Raw genomic sequence first — 23,957 nt, 5'->3', positions numbered from 1 at the left:
GTGGGTTTGAAGACATCATTATTACCAAATGCAAATTTAGCATATTGACACAAAATATGTTAACAATGATAAGTATGCCATACAGCAGAGAATAGTAATTATAACCACGCACTCTCAAGCCAGATTTCCTGGATTCAAATTACAGCTCTACCGCTTTGTAGTTATGTTACTATGAACAAGTTACTTAGCTCATATGTCTCAAGTTCTTCTATAATGTGAAGATATTAATGGTACCCGCCTCAAAGGTTTGTGGTCAAAATTAAAATATATTTTAAGTTTTTAGACTGGCTCATGATAAGCATTTCATAAGTGCTAGCTGTGTGATAATGATGGTGACATTGTACTGGTAAAAGAAAAAAAAGTATTTAACAACATATTTCTATACTTGATGTGTTAATTATGAACTAACCAGTATATATAAAAGTTCACAGATCTTGTTAAGGAATGAATCATCTTACCTGTGATAATGTATAGGGTCTCTCCTCTTGCTTTAAGAGAAGTCATAGAATGGATTCGTTTTTGGCAATATCTTAAAATATGCATTTAATTTATAATATTTTTTCCTCTTTGACTGATTTGTCTGATTCATCCAGGCCTACCATAGATAAGGTTTGTTTTTTTTTTTTTTTACATTCTATGACTGAATTTTTTGGGCTTTGCCTAAAGAATGCAATAGGAGTCTCAGCTCTTTAATTGAGGCAGCCATATTTAGTGTCACTGAAATAAGTGTGATAACAGCTTGATCACGCGAAGCTTGGCATGAAGAATATACCTGCTTGGTGTTAATAAGATATTTGAATTTCAGACAACAGAAGACCAAAGAAAATTGCCACTCTGCCTGTCTTGATAAAATATCAACAGAGCTTGCTATTCATTTCAGTATATGCAAAAGTTTATTTGAATTACTGTGAAATGTTAACAGAAAATCACTTGCAGTCTGGGCTCATGGCAGGTGAGAGGTATTAAAATATCATTGAATCTTTATATATACTAACAAGTTTATTAAGGCAAAATAAAAGGAAGAAGAAAACCATATTTGTTCATTCTTGATATTCATTAAAACAAACCAGAGTGATCTGAGGAGAAATTTCAACTATTCTAGTAGGCCTGGATATATCAGACATTAATTTAAACACATACCTTTATTCTCAAAGTTCACAGCCTCAATAGAAAAGTGCAGAAAATTTCTATCACTAACCAATTTTTTATGTCCAAGAGAAAATCTTTAAAAAAATTAAAAACATTATTACAAACAAAACTGGGAATTATGGCTTCTTTTTCCTGTGAACAAGCACACATGTGTTCAGTCGTGTCCAGCTCTTTGTGAACGCCAGGCGCCTCTGTCCGTGAAATTTCCCTAAGAATACTGGAATTTCCAGCTAAGAATACTGGAGTGGGTCGCCATTTCCTTCTTCAGGGGACCTTCCAAACTGAGAAACTGAACCCATGTCTCTTGTGTCTTCGGCATTGGCAGGTGGATTCTTTACCACCGGCGCCACCTGGGAAGCCCCAGTGAACATAAAGAACATTTAACTTCCAACGTGTTGACAGCATCATTAATTAAAAAAACAAACAAAACAAAATTATTCTTGTTTTAATGCCAAATTATGTAAGATTTGCTCGATATCGCCTGCACTGAATTTAGGGACCACATTCTAGTCAGTTTTTTGTTTGCTTGTTTGTTAGTTTATTTATCATATATATAAAAAATTCTTGCTAGACTGCTTTCTATTTCTAATGAACAAGTTTGCATGTAATTTCAGAAGCAAAGTTTTGGCTTTTCCTTTTCAGTTTTTCACTTGGAAAAGAATCTTAGCATCTGTTCCAAAAGATAGTTAATATTCATGAATAGTCAATGTTCAGTTGACTGTAATGAATTGGTCCAAAGAAAATATGGATAATTGAAATCTATGGTGCTGTAAAAATTAAATTTTGTCCTCTATACTTAAACTTACATAGCATCAAGCTACTGTCCAGAACTGCTAGCTAATAAACCAACTGAAGATATTTTAATTTTCATTTCTTTCACCTTTCCTTTCATTTTCTTTCACCTTTAAAATTTATATAACTTAAAGCACATGAATAGTACTTTACAGTTTATAAATGCTTTTACATATATTACTACTTTTTTTTTTATACTACTACTTTTGATCTTTTCAGTTTCCTTATGGGGAAGGGACATTTATAGAATTACAAAAGGTTTTATTATATTTTCTTCATAGATAGATAAACTGTTGATCAAACATCATACTCTTATGTTAATGCAGGGAATTGATCATAGAAAATGGCCTGGAATGTCAAGCTTTATTGAATTTATTGCATTGCATGAGAGGGCCTCTGACCTCCTTTCCTACAATAACTCCTGTAGTCAGCCTTGTCTCCTCCTGCCCTATATCCATATCACTGTTTACTGTTTCTGATCTTTGAATCTTTGTCTTCATTTCCTTCTCTCCATATACCCCTGTCTGAAATTTTGCTGCTTTTCTTGAATATACAAATCCTACCAATCAGTCAAGCCCAGCAAAAGTTCCATCTCCTTGAAGAAGTCTTCCAGCTCCTATTGTTCTTACTAAAATAATACAGCATTTATGGGCATTGGTTCTTAGGTTCCCAACTGTTTCATCATTCAGTGTTTCATCTAAACTCTCCTAACAGATTATAAGCTGCAAAGAACAGACATCAACTCTTACACATCTTTGAAACCCACAGCACTTTAGCCCTAGATACATTTGTAGTAAATTCATGATAAATATTTGTCCATTTTTTAATCTGTCCATTGGAGTCATTGCTGAACTATAGATGATCTTACTATAGTTGTATTCAAACCATGCGATGTACAATTTAGCCTCTACAGTCACTCATTATAGTTGAGTTCAGTGTGATCTTTTCAGTATGTATGTATACCAGTTGACCCTAGCATTGATTTCTAATAGCAGTGAAGCCCAGACATATGGCTTGTGGAATCAAATCAACTGCATATGCCTGAAGGATTCCCTGAATAGAGCAGGCATTTGGCCCATATATCAGTATTGAGAACAGGAACAGGAAATGTTATGCAGTGATTGCTTTTCTATAGAATTACATTAGCATCACGCATTCTGCTAGTCATAATTTCTCAGCAGATCAGGGCTATCTATCAATGGCACTTCCTGTGGTACAGCGTATGAAAATGCATTCCATTATTCATTATAAATGATGCTGATCAGGCATATGTCATTACAAATTAAATTTTTAAAGAGGAGACCTCTATGTAAAAATGGCACACTTGAGAGTCACTATTTTAAAAAAACATGAACATGGTACTTTGTGGCAATTTGGGTTTTCTGGAATATAAGTATTCTGTTGAAACAAAGAACTACTTTTGTTCATATTTTCAGGTGAATTTGGAGAAGTCTGTAGTGGACGTTTGAAAACACCAGGGAAAAGAGAGATCCCAGTTGCCATCAAAACTTTGAAAGTTGGCCACATGGATCGGCAAAGAAGAGATTTCTTAAGAGAAGCAAGTATCATGGGTCAGTTTGACCACCCAAACATCATTCGCTTAGAAGGTGTTGTTACAAAAAGTAAGTACTGATTTTCTTTTATACATCTATCTCAATTATTTTTTTAAAAAATGTTTAATAGCATATCACAGCTATTACAAGCATAACTTAGTTCAGATGTCATGTTCAGATATCACCCCTCGGAGTCTTGGTATTAGGCTATGACAATATCAGAGTTTGCATTGGTTGCCAAACAGCTTTGAAATGCTTTTTATTACCTGTGAATCATTTGCTAATTTAACTTGAAGTAATAAATCAAGGTAAAGGGTTGTATATGTTTTCCTAATTTCTATAAGCATTTCACTTCTTCTAAAACTGCCTAAATTTCAATATAGGAGAAGCATTTAAAATACTTGGGGTCATTAAGTTAGTTCTATTTGGAAATAAATGTCATACAAATATAGAATGCATTATCTAAAGTAAAACTTTTAAATAAAAAGTTCTTTATGCAACTCATCTTTATAAATGCCATTAGAACTATATTATTTTAATTTATAAAAATCAAGAAATGAATTACAGTTTCTGAAATAAAAATCCTGTTTTTACAGAAATAGAATCAAAAAACATTCCTTTGGGGAAAAAAATTCTTAAAAATCCCAAATTAGTCATATACTCCAAGAAACAGATTGCAATATATTCACTTTTATGTGAATAATGACAAGATGTAAAGTTTAATATTTCTCCTTATTTTATTCACTAATGAGTTATACATATAAAACTCAATACAGAATGGACATAAAAAGCTCATAAAAATTATTTAAATCTTTGAGAGGCATTTTTCTTTCATAAAACTGAATTTTTTTAAACCATGTAAATGAAATTGAAATTTCATGTTTCATTTGGAGGAAGAAAGGTGTAAATGCTTACTAAAAACATGTAATTGTGCCTGGAACTCCAAAGTCCTTCTCACAGGCATTAGCTAACATGCTACCCAAGGAGAGCAGATTACTGATAGCCATGGTAGCTTGGAGGACACTAAAGAGTGCTTTTGATGTCAACTGTTGCCATGGGCTGTAAACCTAGTGGCCTTAGTAGAACCTTCCAGTCTTCATGCCCTTGTATTGTTGTCTTCCAAATTGATTCTGGGCTTGTTCATGTGACTAGCCTTGGCCTGTGGTACGTTATCAAGTGTGATGAAAGTGGAAGCATCTTACATATTTGTACAGTGGAACTTGTCCTTTGGAAACACTCTGACACGTGACTCAGCCTCAAGTGCTAAGCAAAGCCAGTCCATACGGAGGGGCCACATGCAGTATACTGCAAAGAAGAGTCAATACTGAGGCATTTTAGTCACAAGAGCGCCATAAGAGCTCCCAGCAGATAGTCAATACTGAGTGGCAGGTTTGTGAAGAAACATCTCAGACGTTACAGTCCCTACTACCACCCCCAATGGCTTCAGCTGCAGCTAATATTTTGTGGAGCAAAGGAACCATCCAGTTCAGTCCAGTAAACCCATAAAATCATGAGAGTTAATAACAAGGCTGTTTTAAGTTGCTCATTTTGTATAGTTTTTTACACAGCAATATATAACCAAACTAAACACCAGTTAGAATTCCACTCCTGCCACCGAAGATTTGTACAGTTTTAAGTAGATGATTTAACATCTCTATTGTTTACTTTCACATCTGTAAAATGGGACCAAAATGGCTCCTACCCAACAAGGATGCTATAAAGATTAATTTTTAAATCTATAAAACATTTATATAGTGTGTAACTCACAGTAAGCCACATTAAATGGTAGCTGACCCCCTGGAGAAGGAAATGGCAACCCACTCCAGTATTCTTGCCTGGGAAACCCCATGGACAGAGGAACCTGGCAGGCTACAGTCCATGGGGTCACCAGAGTGGGACAGGACCTAGCGACTAAACCACCACATTATTGGTAATATAGTTTACCATTGCATTTCCATGGCAACTCTCATGCATACCCATTGAAGCTCAGACAGGTTAATTAACCCACATGAAGACCTCTAAATCATAGTAAGTGGCATGGCTGATACTCAAATTGAGGTCTGTCATACAGACTTGTGGCATTTTTTGTTTCTTTGCTTTTTTTTTTTAATTCATTTATTTTTATTAGTTGGAGGCTAATTGCTTGACAATATTGTAGTGGTTTTTGTCATACATTGACATGAATTAGCCATGGATTTACATTATTCCTCTTACCAAAATATTTTCCCTATTTTTAAAGAGTACTGTGCTATTTTACTCAGACTGTCAATAATTTAATGCTATTTAATTCAGATAGGACAAAGTGTAATAGTCTGACTTACTCCCTGTGATAACTTTTTATTTGCTATATCACAGGGAGTAAGTCAGACTATTACACTTTGTCTTATCTGAATTAAATAGCATTAAATTATTGACAATCTGAATAAAATAACACAGTACTCTTTAAAAATAGGGAAAATATTCTGGTAAGTGGAATAAATCTTCTCTTATTTTGTCAAATTTGGAGAGATCCAGATATACCACAAAACCTAGCAAAAATACTAATCTGAAAGAGAGGAAACAGCATGTTAATTATTTCTTTTATGTTTTCTGACTTCCTTGCATTAATTTAGCATGAACATTTCAAGTCATTCCTTCTGTTTTCTATCTCTCTCTAGAAGAAAAGAGATGATTTTGAAGTTGGTTTCGAATCTTTGCAAAGCATTTAAAATAATTTAAGTATGCTGTTGAAGTCCTCATATGAGTATTTTTGAGTATTTATATCTGGAAATAAGTGCCCACAATAAATTTAAAGACCAGATATTTATTTTTACCTATGATAAATCACAATCTGTGAATTATTCATGTATTCCTATATGTTTTATTATCTACCAGTATAATATTATATATGATTTGGTCTTATGAAGTAGGAATCTTATTCTAAATCAACTGAATAGGTTTAATAAGATAATTTAAGGCACTTGTCTGCTAGTTTGAAATAATCAGTTTATTTCACAAAAACATCAAAGCAATTAGCCCAGTGATTGCTTTACACCTCTAACAATCTTGTATAAAGTTAAGATCGGTGACCTTTACTTAGCCTAATTTGTATGATTTCTAAGTGAAGGTCCTTATTTCATATCAAGAAAAAGATAAAGAGAGATAAGTTAAGAAAAGAAAGACTAATTGAGAAAGGATAGATTCAATAGGCTTTTGAGTGGCAATAATCATTGTAATTTTCACTTATTAGCATGATACCCTATGTGGGTCTGTCGTAGTATGGTGATGCTGAGGTGGATAGTGGAGATGCAGAAAGGATTAATTGCCTCAGAGATAAGTGGGCATGTTTATACTATTATCTCCTTGACTCAAATGCTATGGGATTTTTAGGAGAAAGACAATAAATAAATAAATGCATCATTCCCATAAATACATGGTAATTGTTCCAAGATTGCCCTTAAGTAGCTAAGAGATAGCTAGCAATTAATGTTCCCTAAAGACTACCAATTGCATAAAAGATAATACTGACAAAGATAACGATTCAGTATAGGTTTATATGGTCATGTTATTAGAGTGTCCTGGGGTTCTGAGAAATAATGCACAGACTCTCAGTTGAAAGTAATACAAAATTACAGTCAAAATCTTCATCAGATCCTTTTATAAATTCTTAATATGCATAATTTTTATCTTATATTAAGCTTTATTACTGAGGGATACATATTATAAAGTTCTTGGGAACACTTTTGCTGTTTCGTACTTGTACATATAACTACTTTTATACTTCAAAGTTAAATGATTAAAAGCTGTATTACATAAAGAAGTGTGCCTGATAAGAGTTGAACCTATTTGTTCGATACACATCACAATTTCTTAACCTGCTAAGATGCAACTAATATAAAAAGAGTTTAATCCAGTTAAATCATACGCTTAGCATATACTTTTTCTCCAAGAAGCAAATGGAAGCCATCAGTTAGAGCACAGACTTATAGCTATTAGTACCATGGATAGTAACAATTTATAACAGGTGATGGATACACCAATGTCATTAACTATATATCCAAAAGAGAAAGTTCTACCCTTCTATAAAAAGATAAGAATTGTGGTTAAATAATCACTCTTCAAATGACTGGGCCTTCCATTTGAATTCATGATGATATGGAAAACCAAAAGGAGAGAGAATAAAGCACCTAACTCCCAGGTTAGGTAACAACTAAATGTAAATGTATGAACTGTATCTCAATTAAATCATAAATCCAGTGAGGAATAATAGAAGTCAATCAACACATCAAGCAGATTCCCAAATGTAAATTTATTTCATCATAGGATGTTGCTACAGACTCTGAAACAGCATAGAAACTATAACACAAAGTACTGGGCCTCCACAAACCATATTTAAACATTCCAGAAAATTGTGGTGGTGGTGGTTTAGTCACTAAGTCATGTCTGACTCTTGCAACCCCATGGACTGTATAGCCAGCCAGGCTCCTCTGTCCATGGGATTCTCCAGGCAAGGATGCTGGAGTGGTTTGCAATTTCCTTCTTCAGGGGACCTTCCCGACCCTGGGATCGAACCTTCGGTCTCCTTCCCAACCCTGGGATCAAACCCTGGGTCTCCTTCACTGCAGGCAGATTCTTTACCAACTGAGTAGGTTCCTTCCAAGTAGTTTTGATGGGTCCACATGGATGCTAAATCAGAGAGTAGATTCAAGGTAGTCAAATAGACAGTAAATACACAAAAACTGCTTCTCTGCTCCCAAAATTGCATTTTACTTGTCAAATAATATATTCTCCAAGATTTTGACTATGACTGTTGCCCAATATGATAGCTACCTCTCAGCCTTGTATATTCTGCTACCAGACACAGGGTCTTGTACAAGTTACTCAATACCTTTAGGCCTCAGTATTTTCCTCTGCATAAAAGATTCAAAAATGCAGATTGGACTACAGAACAAGAAAGGTCATATCTAACCCTAAAATTTTTGTGTTTCATTCCTTTGCCAAAAGAAGACTCATGAGATGTTCCTAAGGAAAGCTTGTGACAGTAATAAGTTACCACCTCACCTCCAACTTTATTATAACATCAGGCTGGTATTGCTGATCAGGAAGAAACAAAAAGTGCCTTTAATAAAGTGTTTATCTTAGAATCTATAAGGTAGAAAAGTATAGGTAAGATTTTTGCTAGAAGCAAAATCAAGGTTTGGATATATGGAATATATGTTGAAGGGAGTAAAATATTCTGTGAAACTGATTCTAATGAAAGAAATTAGGCATTTTTGTGAAATTCAACTACTCAGCTAGCTCAGTGAGGTGAAGAGTTTTGTTTTACTTTGTTTTGTTTTCAAAGACACGTTTACTGAGCACCACCAAGTTGTCAGAGACAATTGCTGATTAAAACCTAGAGACGGAGCAAAAAGGTCTCAGTACTCTTGAGAAGCTCATCTGTTGGCTTCAGTCCACTGGGAGCAATGGACAAGTCGGCCGCTATTTCCCAGTACTGTGTGGCATGTGCTATTTTGGATACAATTATTCATTAACTTATTCATTATTTTATTCAGAGAATATTGCTTGGGTGCCAACTCTTCTAGTCACTGATAATAGAGTAGTGCAAAAGAGCTTTAACCAGCTGGAGGAAACAAAAAGGAATCTAAACATGTCAATATCATCTTTTATTGGAGTATATAGTTGCTTTACAATGCTCTGGTGGTCTCTGCTGTACAATGAAGTGAATCTGCTATAGGTACACATATACACCCTCCCTCTTGGACCTCCCTCCCACCCACTGAGGTCACCACAGCACAGAGCCGAGTTTCCTGTGCATTATAGCAGGTTCCCACTACCTAACTCTTCTACAGACACTAGTATATATATGTGTCAGTCTTCGTTTCCCAGTTTGTCCCACATTCCCCTTCCCCCCATGGCATCTGCAAGTCCATTCTCTACATCTGCATCCCTATTCCTGCCTTGGAAATAGGTTCTTCTGTACCATTTTTCTAGATTCCACATTTATGAATTAATATATGATATTTGTTTTTCTCTTTCTGACTTCACTGTGTAGTACAGACTCTGGTTTCAACCACATCACTGCAAATAACCCAGTTTCATTACTTTAGATAAAGAGAAAAAACCTGAGTGAACTGAAGGAGCAAGCTATGCTAGGGTTTGGTCTTCTAGGAGAGTATCCTAGGCAGGGGAAAGAGTAAGTTCTAAACTCTTGGGGTAAGAAAGCATGTGGTGTATTGGGGGAGCATCGAAAACAGCTGGAGCAAAGTGATAACGGTACAGACTATATATTGAAAGAAAAACTAGAGGCAGGTGAAACAGTAAGGAGGCTAGTATAGTAACCCAAATGAAAAAGGCACTTGGATTACTAAAGTAAGCTTGGAAACAATGAACTACAATTGGGAAATGATAAGTTGAAAATGTCTTGGATGTTTGAAGACCTCCAGGAAGTCTCTGAAGCCTTGGTGGGATTCTGGTATGCAGGTACAAATGATGGGCAGTGAGGGCACAAAATGGCAACCCACTCCAGTATTCTTGCCCGGAAAATCCCATGGACAGAGGAGCCTGGCAGGCTACAGTCCCTGGGGTCGCAAGGAGTTGGACAGGCCTGAGTGACTAATACACACACAAGGGCACAGAAGAACCTGGAGAGTAGGACAGAAGCCACAGCCTCAAAGAACCCTAGTGATAAAGCAGAAAAAAAAAAAAAAAGTTGATAGCATGAAAATGGGAAGAGATACAACCCAAGGAAAAAAGAAAGATGAGAGACCACAAAAAGAATAAATTGAGATTGTCTGTATTTTCTCTCCTCTCCTAACACCCTTAATATTGACTATTTACTTAAAATAGTGATGGATTATTCTTATACAGTTTCTAGAGTCTCTTGGAATCTCAGGAGATTTACTGCAAAGTATTTGACATTTGGAATTGTAATGTATACATATTGCAAAACAGAAAATGAGCCAAGTGTTGACTATAGCAAACAGTAACAAACTGACATAGTCTGGTGGCCCTGTGCATCACACTGTTCAAGCTGCACTGGGGCTAATTGGGATCACCAGCTTATTTTCTTTCTGCCAGAGTGTCTGTCCCCTCTTTACAAGACAGGATAAACTTCTTCGGTATTCAGAAGGAGTTTATCCTTGTCTCTTCAGTGTTTAAGTGTCTGAGTTTTCGCAAGGTCATTCACTCTAATCGCTTCCCTAGATCTACAAACATACAGTCTCCTTTCTGTGGTTCTTTCCCTCTCCTAAACCAGCCTGCTAATTATTGGGTAGAGTATAGTAAGAAGTATCAGCTTAAAAATTCTAGTAACAGGTTGCTCAGCTTGAAGAAAACACTGGAAGAACTAGAAAAGAGAATATAAATAAACTCCATGCTTACATAATGTTGCCTTTTAAAGCATCTAAATAACATTGAATAGAGCCACCTAGAGGGTGAAATCGTACTCATTTTCAAAAATGAAAGTTCTTTCCAAATAATTTATGATACAGTTTGTTCTGGTAAAGAGTTTGATGGCTCCTAATGTGAGAAGAACTATAGATAAACCCATGTCATAGGTACTAATTTGCATCCATAAATTCAGGAGAATGAGAACCTACTTTCCAGTCTGCAAGGTAAAGTAACCACTCGTTACTTGGGGGCTTTTTCACCGAGTTCCTGATGGTCTTATGTAAGAGTGAATAAAGACCAGTAGAAAACATAATCACTGAAAATGATAGGCCCCTTGTATATGCGACTTCTAATTTTAAAAAGTTATCTCTGAAATTAATGAATGGAAATCTGGCAAAGCCCTTATTTAATCCTTTGATGAATATTTTTAATGCTTATTTTGTTTTTGTGGGAATATAATAATGTAACTTTTCTTAACTCTGCATCTTGATACAATTTCAGACTTACAGAAAAAGTTATTCAAATAATATAGTTCCCATATAACTTTTATTTAGATTCCCCTGATGTATTTTACATAATCATAGGACTGTTATCAAAACCAAGAAACAAACATCTGTACAGTACTTTTTACTTAGCTATAGACTTTGATTCATATTTTACTAGCTTTTCCACTAGTGTCCTTTTTCTCTTCTAAGACTTCATCCAGGGTCCCAAATTTCATGAGTTATCACATCTCAGTCCAGTCTGTGTTTAATCTGTGCACTTCTTCAGTCTTCGCTTGTCTTTCCTGACCTTGACACTTTGCAAGAGTACTCATTAGTGATTTTGTAAAATGTCCATTAGTTTGGGTGTGGCCATTGCTTTTTCATTATTCAGTTTGTGGCTATGCATTTTTGCAGCAATATAACAAAAGTCACATACCCTCTTTAATGCATGGTATCGAGGAGGTTACATGATGTCCACATACTTTATTCCTGGGGATGTTAACATGAGTCACATGGTTAAGGTGGTGTCATCTTGATTGCTCCACTGAAAAGTTACTTTTCCCTTTTTGTAGTCAGTGTATATTCAGGAGATCTTTTCAACTATGCAAATATCCTGTTTTTCCTCAAACTTTTTCCCATTAGTTTTAGCATTCATAGTCAACCTTGCCTGCAACAATTGCTACTGTTCTATTTTTAATGGTGATGTTTCTACTTTCTTTCCTTCTGTATTAATCAGAACACTTCTTTAAGGAAGAACTGTACTTTAAATGTTCTTTAAAGAATGTTCTTTAAATGGAATTATACAGGAGGCCTTTCAGAGCTGGCTTCTTTCTCTTAGGAGAATGTACTTGAGAGTCATGCCTTTATTGTTGCTGAACAATATTCCTTTGTGTGGTGTATCATCGTTTGGTTCTGCATTCAGTGGCTGAAGGACATCTGGGTTGTTTCCAGTCTGGATGATTATTTATAAAACTGCTCTAAACACTCATGTACAAGTCTCTTTGTAAGCACATATTTTTGTTTATCTTAAAGAAATACCTAGGTGCGGGATGACCAAATCAAATGATAAATATATGTTTAATTTTTTAAGAAACTGCCAAACTGTTTTCTAAACCTGATGTACCATTTTACATCCCACTAGTAATTATGAGAGTTTCTGTTACTCTGCATCATCAGCAACACTTGATACTTTTTTTTTAATTAGCCATCTTAGTGAGTATATATTGGTGTCTTACTGTGACTTTAATTTGCATATCCCTATGACTATTGAATTTGATCAGCTTTCCATATGTTTCTTCACTATCTATATATCTTCTTTGGTGAAGTATGTTTTCAGATTTTTACCCATATTCTCTCATTGGGTTGTTTTTTCTTAATGTTGAGTTCTAAATGTTTTTTTTTTTTAATATATATTTTTGGATACAGTTCTTTGTCTAAAATATGTGTTTAAAATTTGATTTGTAAAAAAAAATTTGATTTGTAGATATTTTTCCAGTTTTTAACTTGTTTTTCCATTCAATGAACATTGTCTTTAACAGAGTAACTGTTGTTTTATTTTGATAAAGTTTGATTCATTATTCCTTTTCTTTTACGGATTGTGCTTTGTGGTGTGATGTCAAAAAACTATTTTGACCACGGTCACAAAGACTTTCTCTTTTGTTAACTTCTAGAAGTTTTACATGAGCTTCCCTGGTGGCTCAGATGGTAAATCATCTGCCTTCTCATGCAGGAGACCTGGGTTTGATCCCTGGGTCAGGAAGATCTCCTGGAGAAGGCAATGGCAACCCACTCCAGTATTCTGGCCTGGAGAATTCCTTGGGCAGATGAGCCTGCTGGGCCACAGTCCATGCAGTCGCAAAGAGTCAGACACAACTGAGTGACTAACACATTCTCAGAAGATTTACATAGGGATCTAAGATCCATTTTGAGTTAATTTTTACATAAAGTGTGACATATGGGCCAAGATTCTTCTTTTGTATTTTTGTTTTTTTGCATATGGATAATTTCAGCACCATTTGTTGAATTGTTATATTTTTTAGATACAAAACCTTTTTTGCCTCATTTTTAACTTTCTTTCTTTGCTTAAAATCCTTCAAGGGCTTTCCTTCACCCACGGGACAAAATTCATGCCCCTGAATATAGAAATTCAAGGTTTTGAACAACTGACTTCCACTCAGCATTCCTTTTATCTCCTGCCTCTCTACCTCTTAGTTTATATTCCGTTAACAGTAAATCACTATTTGATTCATATTTCAAATGAAATATTCAAATGACTCTTTCAGTGGATCATTGATTGAGCCCATGTTTTATCATACTTGGCCTTCTTCTTGGAAATACTTCTTTTTCCCCCACCATCATCACTCCTAACTCAGCCAGCAAGCCTGACTTATGCAGGATGACTCAGCTTGTATGAAACTTCTTTTCTTCATCTTTTTACCGGTAGATATCTGTATCACACTTAACATGTTATGCTATAATTACTTTTATATGTATGGGCCTGAAGTTTGTTTTAACTCTTACACCATAGCGTTAGGCCCTCTGCACCATCTGGCAATGACCTGAGTTTTTTCTGGGACACTCCCACCGGTCTGTTGGCTGCAGCAAGGCATCCGTGCAGTCTTCTGTCCCTGTTGGGGTTCCCTCTTTTTTTTTTTTTTTTTATTTTTTATTTTTTTTTTTTTAAATTTTATTTTATTAGTTGGAGGCCAATTACTTCACAGCATTTCAGTGGGTTTTGTCATACATTGACACGAATCAGCCATTGAGTTACACGTATTCCCCATCCCGATCCCCCCTCCCACCTCCCTCTCCACCTGACTCCTGTGGGTCCTCCCAGTGCACCCTCTTACCTTCACACTTCCTTCCTACAACCCTGGTCAGGGCTCCGGCACCCCAGCCACTGCCCCTCAGTAGAGCAAAACTATCATGCCATTCATTTGCTTTCTGATAGCTCTTAATTTACTGTTAATAAAGGATTAAACGAAGTGTACTGGCCACTCCATATTCTCCTCTTAATGTTCTATCCTAGTTTAAACTCTCCTCTCAAACTCCCTCTTGCCAAACCTCCAATAAATACCCCCAATATATATTTTAAATTACTTTTAGATAGAGGGGGAAATCCTATGTTATATTGGAATGGGGGGTTGGGGAGTCGATAGTCTCCTGAGGATAGCCATAATTTTATTTATTGTGGTGCCTAACATGGTACTGAGCACACAGGAAATACTAGGTACACCCCCAGGTGGTGCTAGTTGTAAAGAACCTGCCTGCAAGTGCAAGAGACATAAGAGACGAGGGTTTGATCCCTCGGTTGGGAGGATCCCCTGGAGAAGGAAATGGCAACCCACTCCAGTATTCTTGCCTGGGAAATCCCATAGAGGAGCCTGGTGGGCTACTGTCCATAGGGTCACAAAGAGCTGGACATGACTAAAGCAACTTAGTACACATGTACTTATGGATGAAGGAATATTGTGAGAAAGGAGGAAAAGGAAGCAAAGGATAGGGGTGGAATAAAAAGAAGGAGGGAAGAAAGCAAAGAAGGAACCTAATTTTTCAAGGACTTCAAGCCCAGTTCTAAATTTGAACTCTCACTAATGTCAGTTATATTTATATAAAATTGGTGGCTTTTCTCATAATTGTGTTTCTGTGTACTTTGGCAGTTTTTCCTTCTGAACAGTCATCATATTTTAGTTGTTTTTCTCCTATTAAATTTTCACTGTATATATATATATATATATTACATTATAGTTATTTAGGAACATGTCTTTTTCTACTATTCTAGAATCAACTTCAAAGTAGGGCCACATTACCTGATCTATATCTTATATGTTATAACACTCAATCTTAACTTTGGAATGGGTTAAGAAATACAGTAGTGTATTTCCTCAGCCTGAGAAATAAAAGTAGGCATAACGTAGCCACTGGTGATTGAGATATAGCCACAGAATGATGTGAATTTATTGACATTTTTATTAGGTTACATCAATCACTGTGAGTGAATTTATTCATTTTCCACTCCTCACAAATGTCAGCCAAAGACATCAGTGATTTTTTTTTTATCATTTTCATTCAAATGCAATGACTGTTTTAGGATTCTTAGGCCTGAAAATAATGCATTGACCTTTCCCCTAAACATTAATGGCATGATTCTTTTGAAATAAGGTCAATTTTCATTTTGGTACAGCCATATATTATATGGGACACGCTATTGTGTTTGGTACAAAAATCCATAAATACAAAAAGCTATAGCACCTTTGTGACTTTGTTACTATTTCATACACCTAATTACCGAAGTATTCCATTACCCTGAATGAAGTATGAAAAAATGTCTTCCATTAGCTAGAGTTTCTGTGATTTAATGATTTCTTTCATATAGATTAAATCTCACTGCAACAAATTCCAGGATACTCCCTAGGGAAAGCAACTCTGGATATAAAGTATAAGGGGGCTGGAGAAAACTTAAAAAAAAGAGGGGCTGCTTAAAAATAGGAAGATTTAAGAGTGAAGCCTAGCAGAATTTCTGAATTTGTTCCAGGAAAAGGAGAAGCTAATTACTTCCCTAAAAGAGGATTTAAAATTAATATAATTATTTCTTACATGATAGCTAAATAAATTTACTAAAACAAAAACAAAAGCCTTCCTTATGTCAACTCTGGCGTTCCAATATTTTCTGCCTCAATGAGACAGTATTTCTAGTCATACAAGCCATTGGTAACGGACTCAGAAACTACTTCACATAAGTACCTCTAAGTAAAAAAGACACACACACACACAAAAAGTGGAAGACTGCATTTGTCAGTGATGAAAGTTTTAATTATACAATTTGTAAAGCTTAAAATTAGTGTTTTTCCTAAGATGGCCCAAATGGAACAATTGCTAAAACTGAAATAATGCTACCAGTTCTTTGATACAGTTCCCAGATTTTAGCTACAAGGGAAATTCTTAGTTGCTAAGGAGGCCCACACTTTAGTCTAATTACAGGAACGTATTCTTACTAAGTAGAATGTTGAGTACTGGCTAGGAAAGCTGAAGGAAAAAAAAAAAAACTTGATAGAGACTGATATGGATAGAGCAAATCCCTTTTTAATTCAAATTTTAATCCATTCAACCTACCTGATAAAGACTTCAAAGTAATGATCTTTAAGATGCTCATTGATTTCAGAAAAATGGATGAACACAGTAAGAATTTCAACAAAGGTTATAAAATGTAAAGAACCAAGCAAAGCTAAAGAATACAATAACTGAAATTTTAAAATATGCTAGAAGAAATAAACTAGTTTAAATGAGACAGAGAAATGAATCAGCAGTCTGGAAGATAGATTAGTGGAAATCACCCAAGCTGAACAAGGGAAAAAAGTTTTAAGCAAGGATAATTTAAGGGGCCTCTGGGAAATTTTCAAGCATACCAAAATTTTCATTATAGGAGCTGGAAAAGGAAGAGAGAATGGGCAGAGAACTTATTTGAAGAGATAATAGCTGAAAACATCTCTAACCTGGGGAAGGGAATAGGCATCCAAGTTGCGAAGCACAAAGAAGCTCAAAAAAATGAATATAATTAGGTCTACACCAAAATACATTATAATTAAAATGGCAAAAAATAAACATAAAGAGAGAATATTAAAAGGAGCAAGAGGAAAGATACTGGTTACATATAAGAGAACTCTCATGAGGCTATCAACTGACTTAGCAGCAGAAACTTTGCAGGCCAGTAAAGTTTATTGCTGGCAAGATATATTAAAGTGAATGCAGTCGTGTCCAATTCCTTGCAACCCCTTTGCCAGGCTCTTCTGTCCATGGAAATTTCCAGACAAGAATACTGAAGTGGGTTACCATTTCCTTCTCCAGAGGATTTTCCCAACCCAAGAATCAAACCCCTGTCTCTTGTGTCTCTTGCATTGGCAGGCAGATTCTTTACCACCACACCAACTGGGAAGCCCATATATTAAAGTAGTGTAAGATAAAACCTCAACCAAGAATATTCTGCCTGGCCAGGCTATTATTCAGATTTGAGGAGAAATAAAGAGTTTTACAGGAAAGCAAAAGCTAAAAGTTATTTCAGGAAATGTTAAAGTGACTTCTCTAAATGGAAAAGAGAAGGCCACAGCTGGAAATATGAAAATTGCAAAAGGATAAAGCTCATTGGTAAAGGAAAATATCCAGTAGATTGACCACTTATAAGGTTATTAGGAAGGTTAAAAAATAAAAGTTGTAAAATTATTTCTATCCACAATAAGTAGTTAACTGATAAAACAAAAAGTTGTAAAATATGATGTCAAAGCCATCAAGCATAGATGAGGATATAAAAATATATGGCAGTCAGAATTCATTAAACCTTAAAGGGTCATCACTTAAAATAATCACGTAGGTATATAGGTATGTATATATGTATGTAAAAAACAAAGGTCATGGAATCTGGTCCCATCACTTCATGGCAAATAGATAGGAAAACAATGAAAACAGTGACAGACTTTATTTTCTTGGGCTCCAAAATCATTGTAGATGGTGACTGAAGTCATGAAATTAAAAGATGCTTGCGCCTTGGAAGAAAAACTATGACCAACCTAGACAGCATATTAGAAAGCAGAGGTATTTGCTGATAAACGTCCATCTAGTCAAAGCTATGGTTTTTCCAGTAGTCATGTATGGATGTGAGAGTTGGACCGTAAAGAAGTCTGAGCAGTGAAGAAATGATGCTTTTGAACTGTGGTGTTGGAGAAGACTCTTGAGAGTCCCTTGGCCTGCAAGGAGATCCAACGAGTCCATCCTAAAGGAAATCAGTCCTGAATATTCATTGGAAGGCCTGATTCTGAAGCTGCAATACCTTGGCCACCTGATGCAAAGAACTGACTCATTTGAAAAGACCCTGATGCTGGGAAAGATTGAAGGCAGTAGGAGAAGGGGACAACAGAGGATGAGATGGGTGGATGGCATCACCGACTGGATGCACATGAGTTTGAACAAGCTCCAGGAGTTGGTGATAGACAGGGAAGCCTGTTGTGCTGAAGTCCATAGGGTCTCAGAGAGTCAGACACAACTGAGTGACTGAACTGACTGATATCTATAGGTTTTTATATATGAACCTCAAGGTAACCACAAACCGAAAATCTATGTTAGATAGACACACAAAAAGGAATGCAAGCAAAAAAAAAAAAAAGGAATGCAAGCATGATGCTAAAGATAATGTCCTACAAGATGGAAATAATTACAATCGCAGAGGTTCTCCCCAAGGAACAAGGAGTCCAAGTCAGCCTCAGGTTCCCCTGCCTGGGGGACCTGCTCCAGGAAATAAGGACCCCCCAGAACACTAGGCTGTGAATGCTTTGAAGTCCAGTGGAGTCTATTTTCAGGAGATTCAAAGAGCTGTGGAAATAGAGACTGTACTCTTAAAGGTACACAAAAGGTCACAGGCTCCAGGACCTAGGGAGAAAGCAGTGATTTGAAAAGAATGGAGATCAGATCCTCTTGCTGATCTTAGCGAGTCTCCCACTGAACATAGTCCTGCCCACCAGAGGGCCCAGGACCTGACACCGATACCAGTGTGAGGATGTGAAACCCAGGACCCACCGGGCTGTTGCAGTCAGACTCTGGGGTGCAGGTCTACCTGCTAGCTGGCAGACACCTGCCCCAGGACAGCCATAGCCCTGCAGCCTGCCATGGCAGAACCTATTCCCCCCATCAGCAGACCAGTGTGAGCTTTGCACACCCCAGTCCCCAAAGCCAGCTATGGGAAGAACAGGGCCCATCCACCAGCAAGCCAACAGCAGCTCTGATCCCTAGGCCCTGCAGCCACACCCCTAGATTCCACTCTTTTCACCCATGGGCCAAGACTTCCAGGGTCCCATAACCAGCTGCTTCATGACCCAGCCCTACTAATCTCCCAAGACTGAACCAAGAAGTAATAGAAAATATGAACAGACCAATTACAAGTTGTGAAACTGAATCAGTAATAATAATTTTTAAAAATTCCAACAAGCAGAAGTTTAGGACCAGCTAGCTTCACAGGTGAATGCTACCAAATATTTAGAGATGAGTTAGCATCTGTCTTTCTCAAATTGTTCCAAAATTTGCAGAGGAAGAAATGATCCCAAACTCATCAGCACAACCCTCATCTCAAAACTAGACAGAAGATACCACAAAAAAGAAACTTTCAAGTTAATATCACTGATGAAAATACATGCAAAAATCTTCAATAAAATATTAGCAAACCAAATCCAACAATAAATCAAAAGGATCCTGATCAAGTGAGATTCAACCCAGGGATGCAATGACTTTTCAATATCTGCACCTTAATCATTGTGATGCATTATATTAATAAACTGAAGAATAAATGCAGAAAAATGATGCAGAAAAACTTTTGAAAATATTCAGCATCCACTTATGATAAAAAGCTTTCCAGAAAATGAATATAGAAGGAACATACATCAACACAATAAAGGTCATTTATAATAAACCCACAGCTAGCATTATACTCAAAGTTGAAAAGCTGAAAACATTTCCTGTAAGATCAGAAACAAGATAAGGATGCCCATTCTTAACATTTTACTCAACATAGTATTAGTCAACATAGAATTAGAAGTCCTAGCCACAATAATCAGATGAGTAAAAGAAATTAAAGTAAACCAAATTGAAAAGGAAGAAGTAAAACTGTCACTGTTTGCAGGTGATGTGATACCATGTATAGAATATCCTAAAGAGGCCATGAAAAGGTACTGGAGCTCATTGGTAAATTCAGTAAAGTTGCAGGATGCAAAATTAATATGCAGAAATATATTGCACATTTATACATTAGCAGTGAACTATCAAAAAGAGAAATTAATGAAGCAATTCCATTTACAGTCACATCAAAAATAATAATTAAAAAAACTACTGAAGGAGGTAAAAGACATGTACTCAGAAGACTGTGAGACACTGATGAAAAAATTGAAGGTGACACCAATGGAGAGATATAATGTGTTATTGGAATGGAAGAATATTGACAAAATACCCATGCTGCTCAAGGAGGTCTGTAGTTTTAATGCAATCCCTAACACAAATAATTTTCAAGTATGTTATTGAAACACAAAAGACTCAAAATAGCCAAAACAGTCTTGAGAAGACCTGGATAGACATTATTCCAAAGAAGACATTCAGGTGGTCAATGGGCACATGGAAAAATGCTCAACATGGTTAATCATTTCAAAAATGCAAATAAAACCACAATGAGATACCAACCCACACCTGTCAGAATGTCTATCAATCACACACACACACAAAAAGACTTGCAAATAACAAATGTTGTCAAGGATGTGGAGAAAAAGGAACCTTTGTACACCGTTACTGGGAATGTAAATTGGCGATGCCACCATGGAAAACAATATGGAGGTTCCTCAGAAAGCTAAAAATCGAACTACCATATGATCTAGCAATACCACTCCTGGGTAAGTATATTTACAAACAAAAAGAAAAAAAAGCATTAATTTGAAAAGATAACATGCGCCCCAATGTTCATAGCAGTTTTATTTATAATAATCAAGATATGGAAGCAAACTAAGTGTCTATCAACAGTTGAATGGATAAAGAAGACATGTTTTCTACAATGGAATACTACTCAGTTATTTTTTTTTTAATGAAATTTTGCTTTTTGCAACAATATGAATGGACTTAATGAACTGAGTCAGTCCAAGAAGGACAAACACTGTATCACTTATATGTGAAATCTAAAAATAAAACAAACTAGTGAACATAATGAAAAATAAATAGACACAGATACAGAGAACAAACTCGTGGTTACAGTGGGGAAAGGCAAGAGTGGAAAGTCAAGGTATTAGTAGGGTACAAACTACTATGTTTAAAATAAATTCCAAGGATATATTAAACAGTGCAGAGAATACAGCCAATATTAATAGTAGCTATAAATGGAATATAATCTGTAAAAAGTTTAATTACTGTATTGTATAACTGAAGCTAATGTAATATGGTTAATTATATTTATATAAAAAGTCAATTAATTTTTAAAATAAATTTTTAAAAAAGAATAAAATAGAAAAAATTTGAGGTAAAATATATATTCTTGAAATTTTCAGAAATTGATGAAAAAATTTAAAAATGATGCAAGCACGTGGAAAGATGTATAATGCTCATAGACTGGAAGAATTAATATTATTAAAATACCCATGTTACCCAAGGCAATCTACAGATTTAATGCAATCTCTATCAAAATACCAATGACATTTTTCACAGTACTAGGACAAACAATTCTAAAACTTGTGTGGAACCACAAAAGTCTGCAAAGAGCCAAAGCGATCCTGAGAAAGATCAGCAAAGTTGGAGGTATCAGGCATTCTGATTCCAAGCTATACTGCAAAGCCATAATATCAAAACAGTGTAATACTGGGGGGAAAACAGACACATAGATCAAAGGACTGGAATAGAGAGCCCAGAAATAAACCCATACTTGCATGGTCAATTAATATATAACAAAGAAGGTGAGAATATACAATGGGGAGAAGACAACTCCTTTTATAAATAGCGTTAGAAAAACTAGACATCTACATGCAAAACAATCAAACTGAACTACTGTCACACACCATATACCAAAACAAAACAAAACAGAAAAACCCTCCAAATGGATCAATGACTTAAGTGTCCATTGATAGATGAATGGACAAAGATGTTATCTATACAATGTAATATTAACCAGACATTTAAATACTGAAATCACCATTTGTAACAACACGAATGGTCTAGAAGGTATTATGCTCAGTGAAATAAGTCATACACAGAAAGACAAATGCCATATGATTCACTTATATGTGGAATCTAAAGAGAAATAAAACAAAATGAAATAGGATTCACAGTTGCAGAGAAGAAATGGACGGTTGCCAGAGGGAAGGGGTGGAGGATAGAGGCAGATAAGTGAAGATTAAAAGGTGCTAATCTCCAGTTACAAAGTAAGTAAGGGACCTCCCTGGCGGTCCAGTGGTTAAGCCACCACGTTTCCACTTTAGAGGTCTTGGGTTCAATCCCTGGCTAGAGAGCTAATAGGCCATATGCTGTGTGGTCAAATAAAAAAAAAAAAAAATAAGCATTGGTCTGCTAAGGCATAAAAATAAATAGTAAATAATTCACAGAGGTGTAGTATACAGCATAATGAATACAGTCAGTAATATAAAAAGCTTTTGTTACTGGACTTATCATGGTGATCATTTCATAATACTGAATGTGCAAGTGTCAAATTATTATGTAGTGCTCTTGAAACTAACATAACACGGTGCTTCAGTTATATTTCAATTAACCTTAAACCTCAAAAAAATTGTTTAGAAACATGAGAAAAACACACTGCAATTTAGAATCTTGGCAAATCAATTCTGGAAAGACAAAAAGAAAAAACAACCCTACCTCAACATTAGCCTCAATGGGTAACATTAAAGCTAGATATTGCAGTAAATACTATTTCTGTAGTTTTCAAATATTATCCCCAAAGCACTTCTTCAGTGTTGCAGAAATAATAAAACAATAATTTTTTGTGTATGTGCTCAGTTGTCATGTCCAGCTCTTTGCAACACCACAGGCTGTATCCCACTTAGCTCCTCTGTCCATGAAATTTCCCAGGCAAGAATACTGGAGTGGGGTGCCATTTCCTACTCTAGGAGATCTTCCCAACCCAGGGGTCAAATCCCATGTCTCTCACATCTCCTGCATTGGCAAGCAGATTCTGATTTATTTTTTTTAATTTTTGACTTTTTGTTGTTGTTCTTTTAATGTCTCACAACCTTTTTGCTTCCCTGAGTTAAAATCTTCTCCTACAAAACATTGCCCACAGTGATCAAGTTAGCTACACTTTAATGAACACATTAGAGAACCTGTTAATGTTGTGACTTTCTGGCATCCTAAATTAATTAGATTTTCACTAGACTAAGGCAATTGCATCATAAATGCTCTTTCAGTTGTCACTCTTGAGTGATCTTTGTAAAAGGAAATTTGTAGACTATACTCAAGACGGAGAATCTAAAGTCTTTCTAACTTTAGATTAATCCTACAAGGTCTTGAAAGATTTGGACCCTGCTTCCTTCTCAGATGTTGTCTTCTTCCTCTTGCTCCTTCTAATCCACTGTGTTCAAGAACAGCTGTGTGCTTTGAACATGCCAAGATCATTCCTGCTCAGAGCTCTTCATATTCCCATTTACTGCCACCACCTTCCCAAATTCCAGTACAAGAATGGTTTCTGAAAACCCTGCCTAAATCTAAAATTTCATCCTCCTCACACTTAGAAGGTCTTTATCCTGTATCTTTGTTCTGTTTTCTTCCCTTGCATACATAATTCTGTGAAATCAGATAGGCTTTGTTCCTATGTGTTCAGAATATTCTGCATCAAGGAATGTTCTAGTATATACGGAGGTAAGCACTCAACAGAGAATTGCTTTATAAATGAATGAACCATTTTAAGCAACAGTATCACTAAAACGATATCATACTAGATTTTCTGGAATTGCCAATTTTACTTATATCTTTATTTTGGCACTTTACCAAGTATAGATTATTTAGACCAAATAAATTATTCAAATTTTAAAATAAAAAGTAGAATAGTACAGAGCTGTGTCTCTGTAACATATTTTTATAGTACATCAAA

At 35.7% G+C, this 23,957-nt stretch overlaps 1 protein-coding gene across 2 annotated transcripts in view; it reads left to right on the top strand.

The window, feature by feature from the left end:
• The window catches only part of EPHA6 (EPH receptor A6), a 923,948-nt gene that overhangs the window by 678,365 nt on the left and 221,626 nt on the right, over positions 1-23,957 (top strand). For both annotated transcript variants that reach the window (XM_065913782.1, XM_065913783.1), the window contains exon 11: positions 3,378-3,563. In XM_065913782.1, the coding sequence (XP_065769854.1) occupies positions 3,378-3,563 (186 nt within the window). The remainder of the gene's footprint in view (positions 1-3,377; positions 3,564-23,957) is intronic.

The sequence above is a fragment of the Muntiacus reevesi genome, chromosome 21, assembly GCF_963930625.1.
Source record: "Muntiacus reevesi chromosome 21, mMunRee1.1, whole genome shotgun sequence".
Taxonomy (NCBI): Eukaryota; Metazoa; Chordata; class Mammalia; order Artiodactyla; family Cervidae; genus Muntiacus; species Muntiacus reevesi.
The sequence above is the reverse complement of the archived record's forward strand: the minus strand, read 5'-3'. Positions and strand labels throughout refer to the sequence as shown.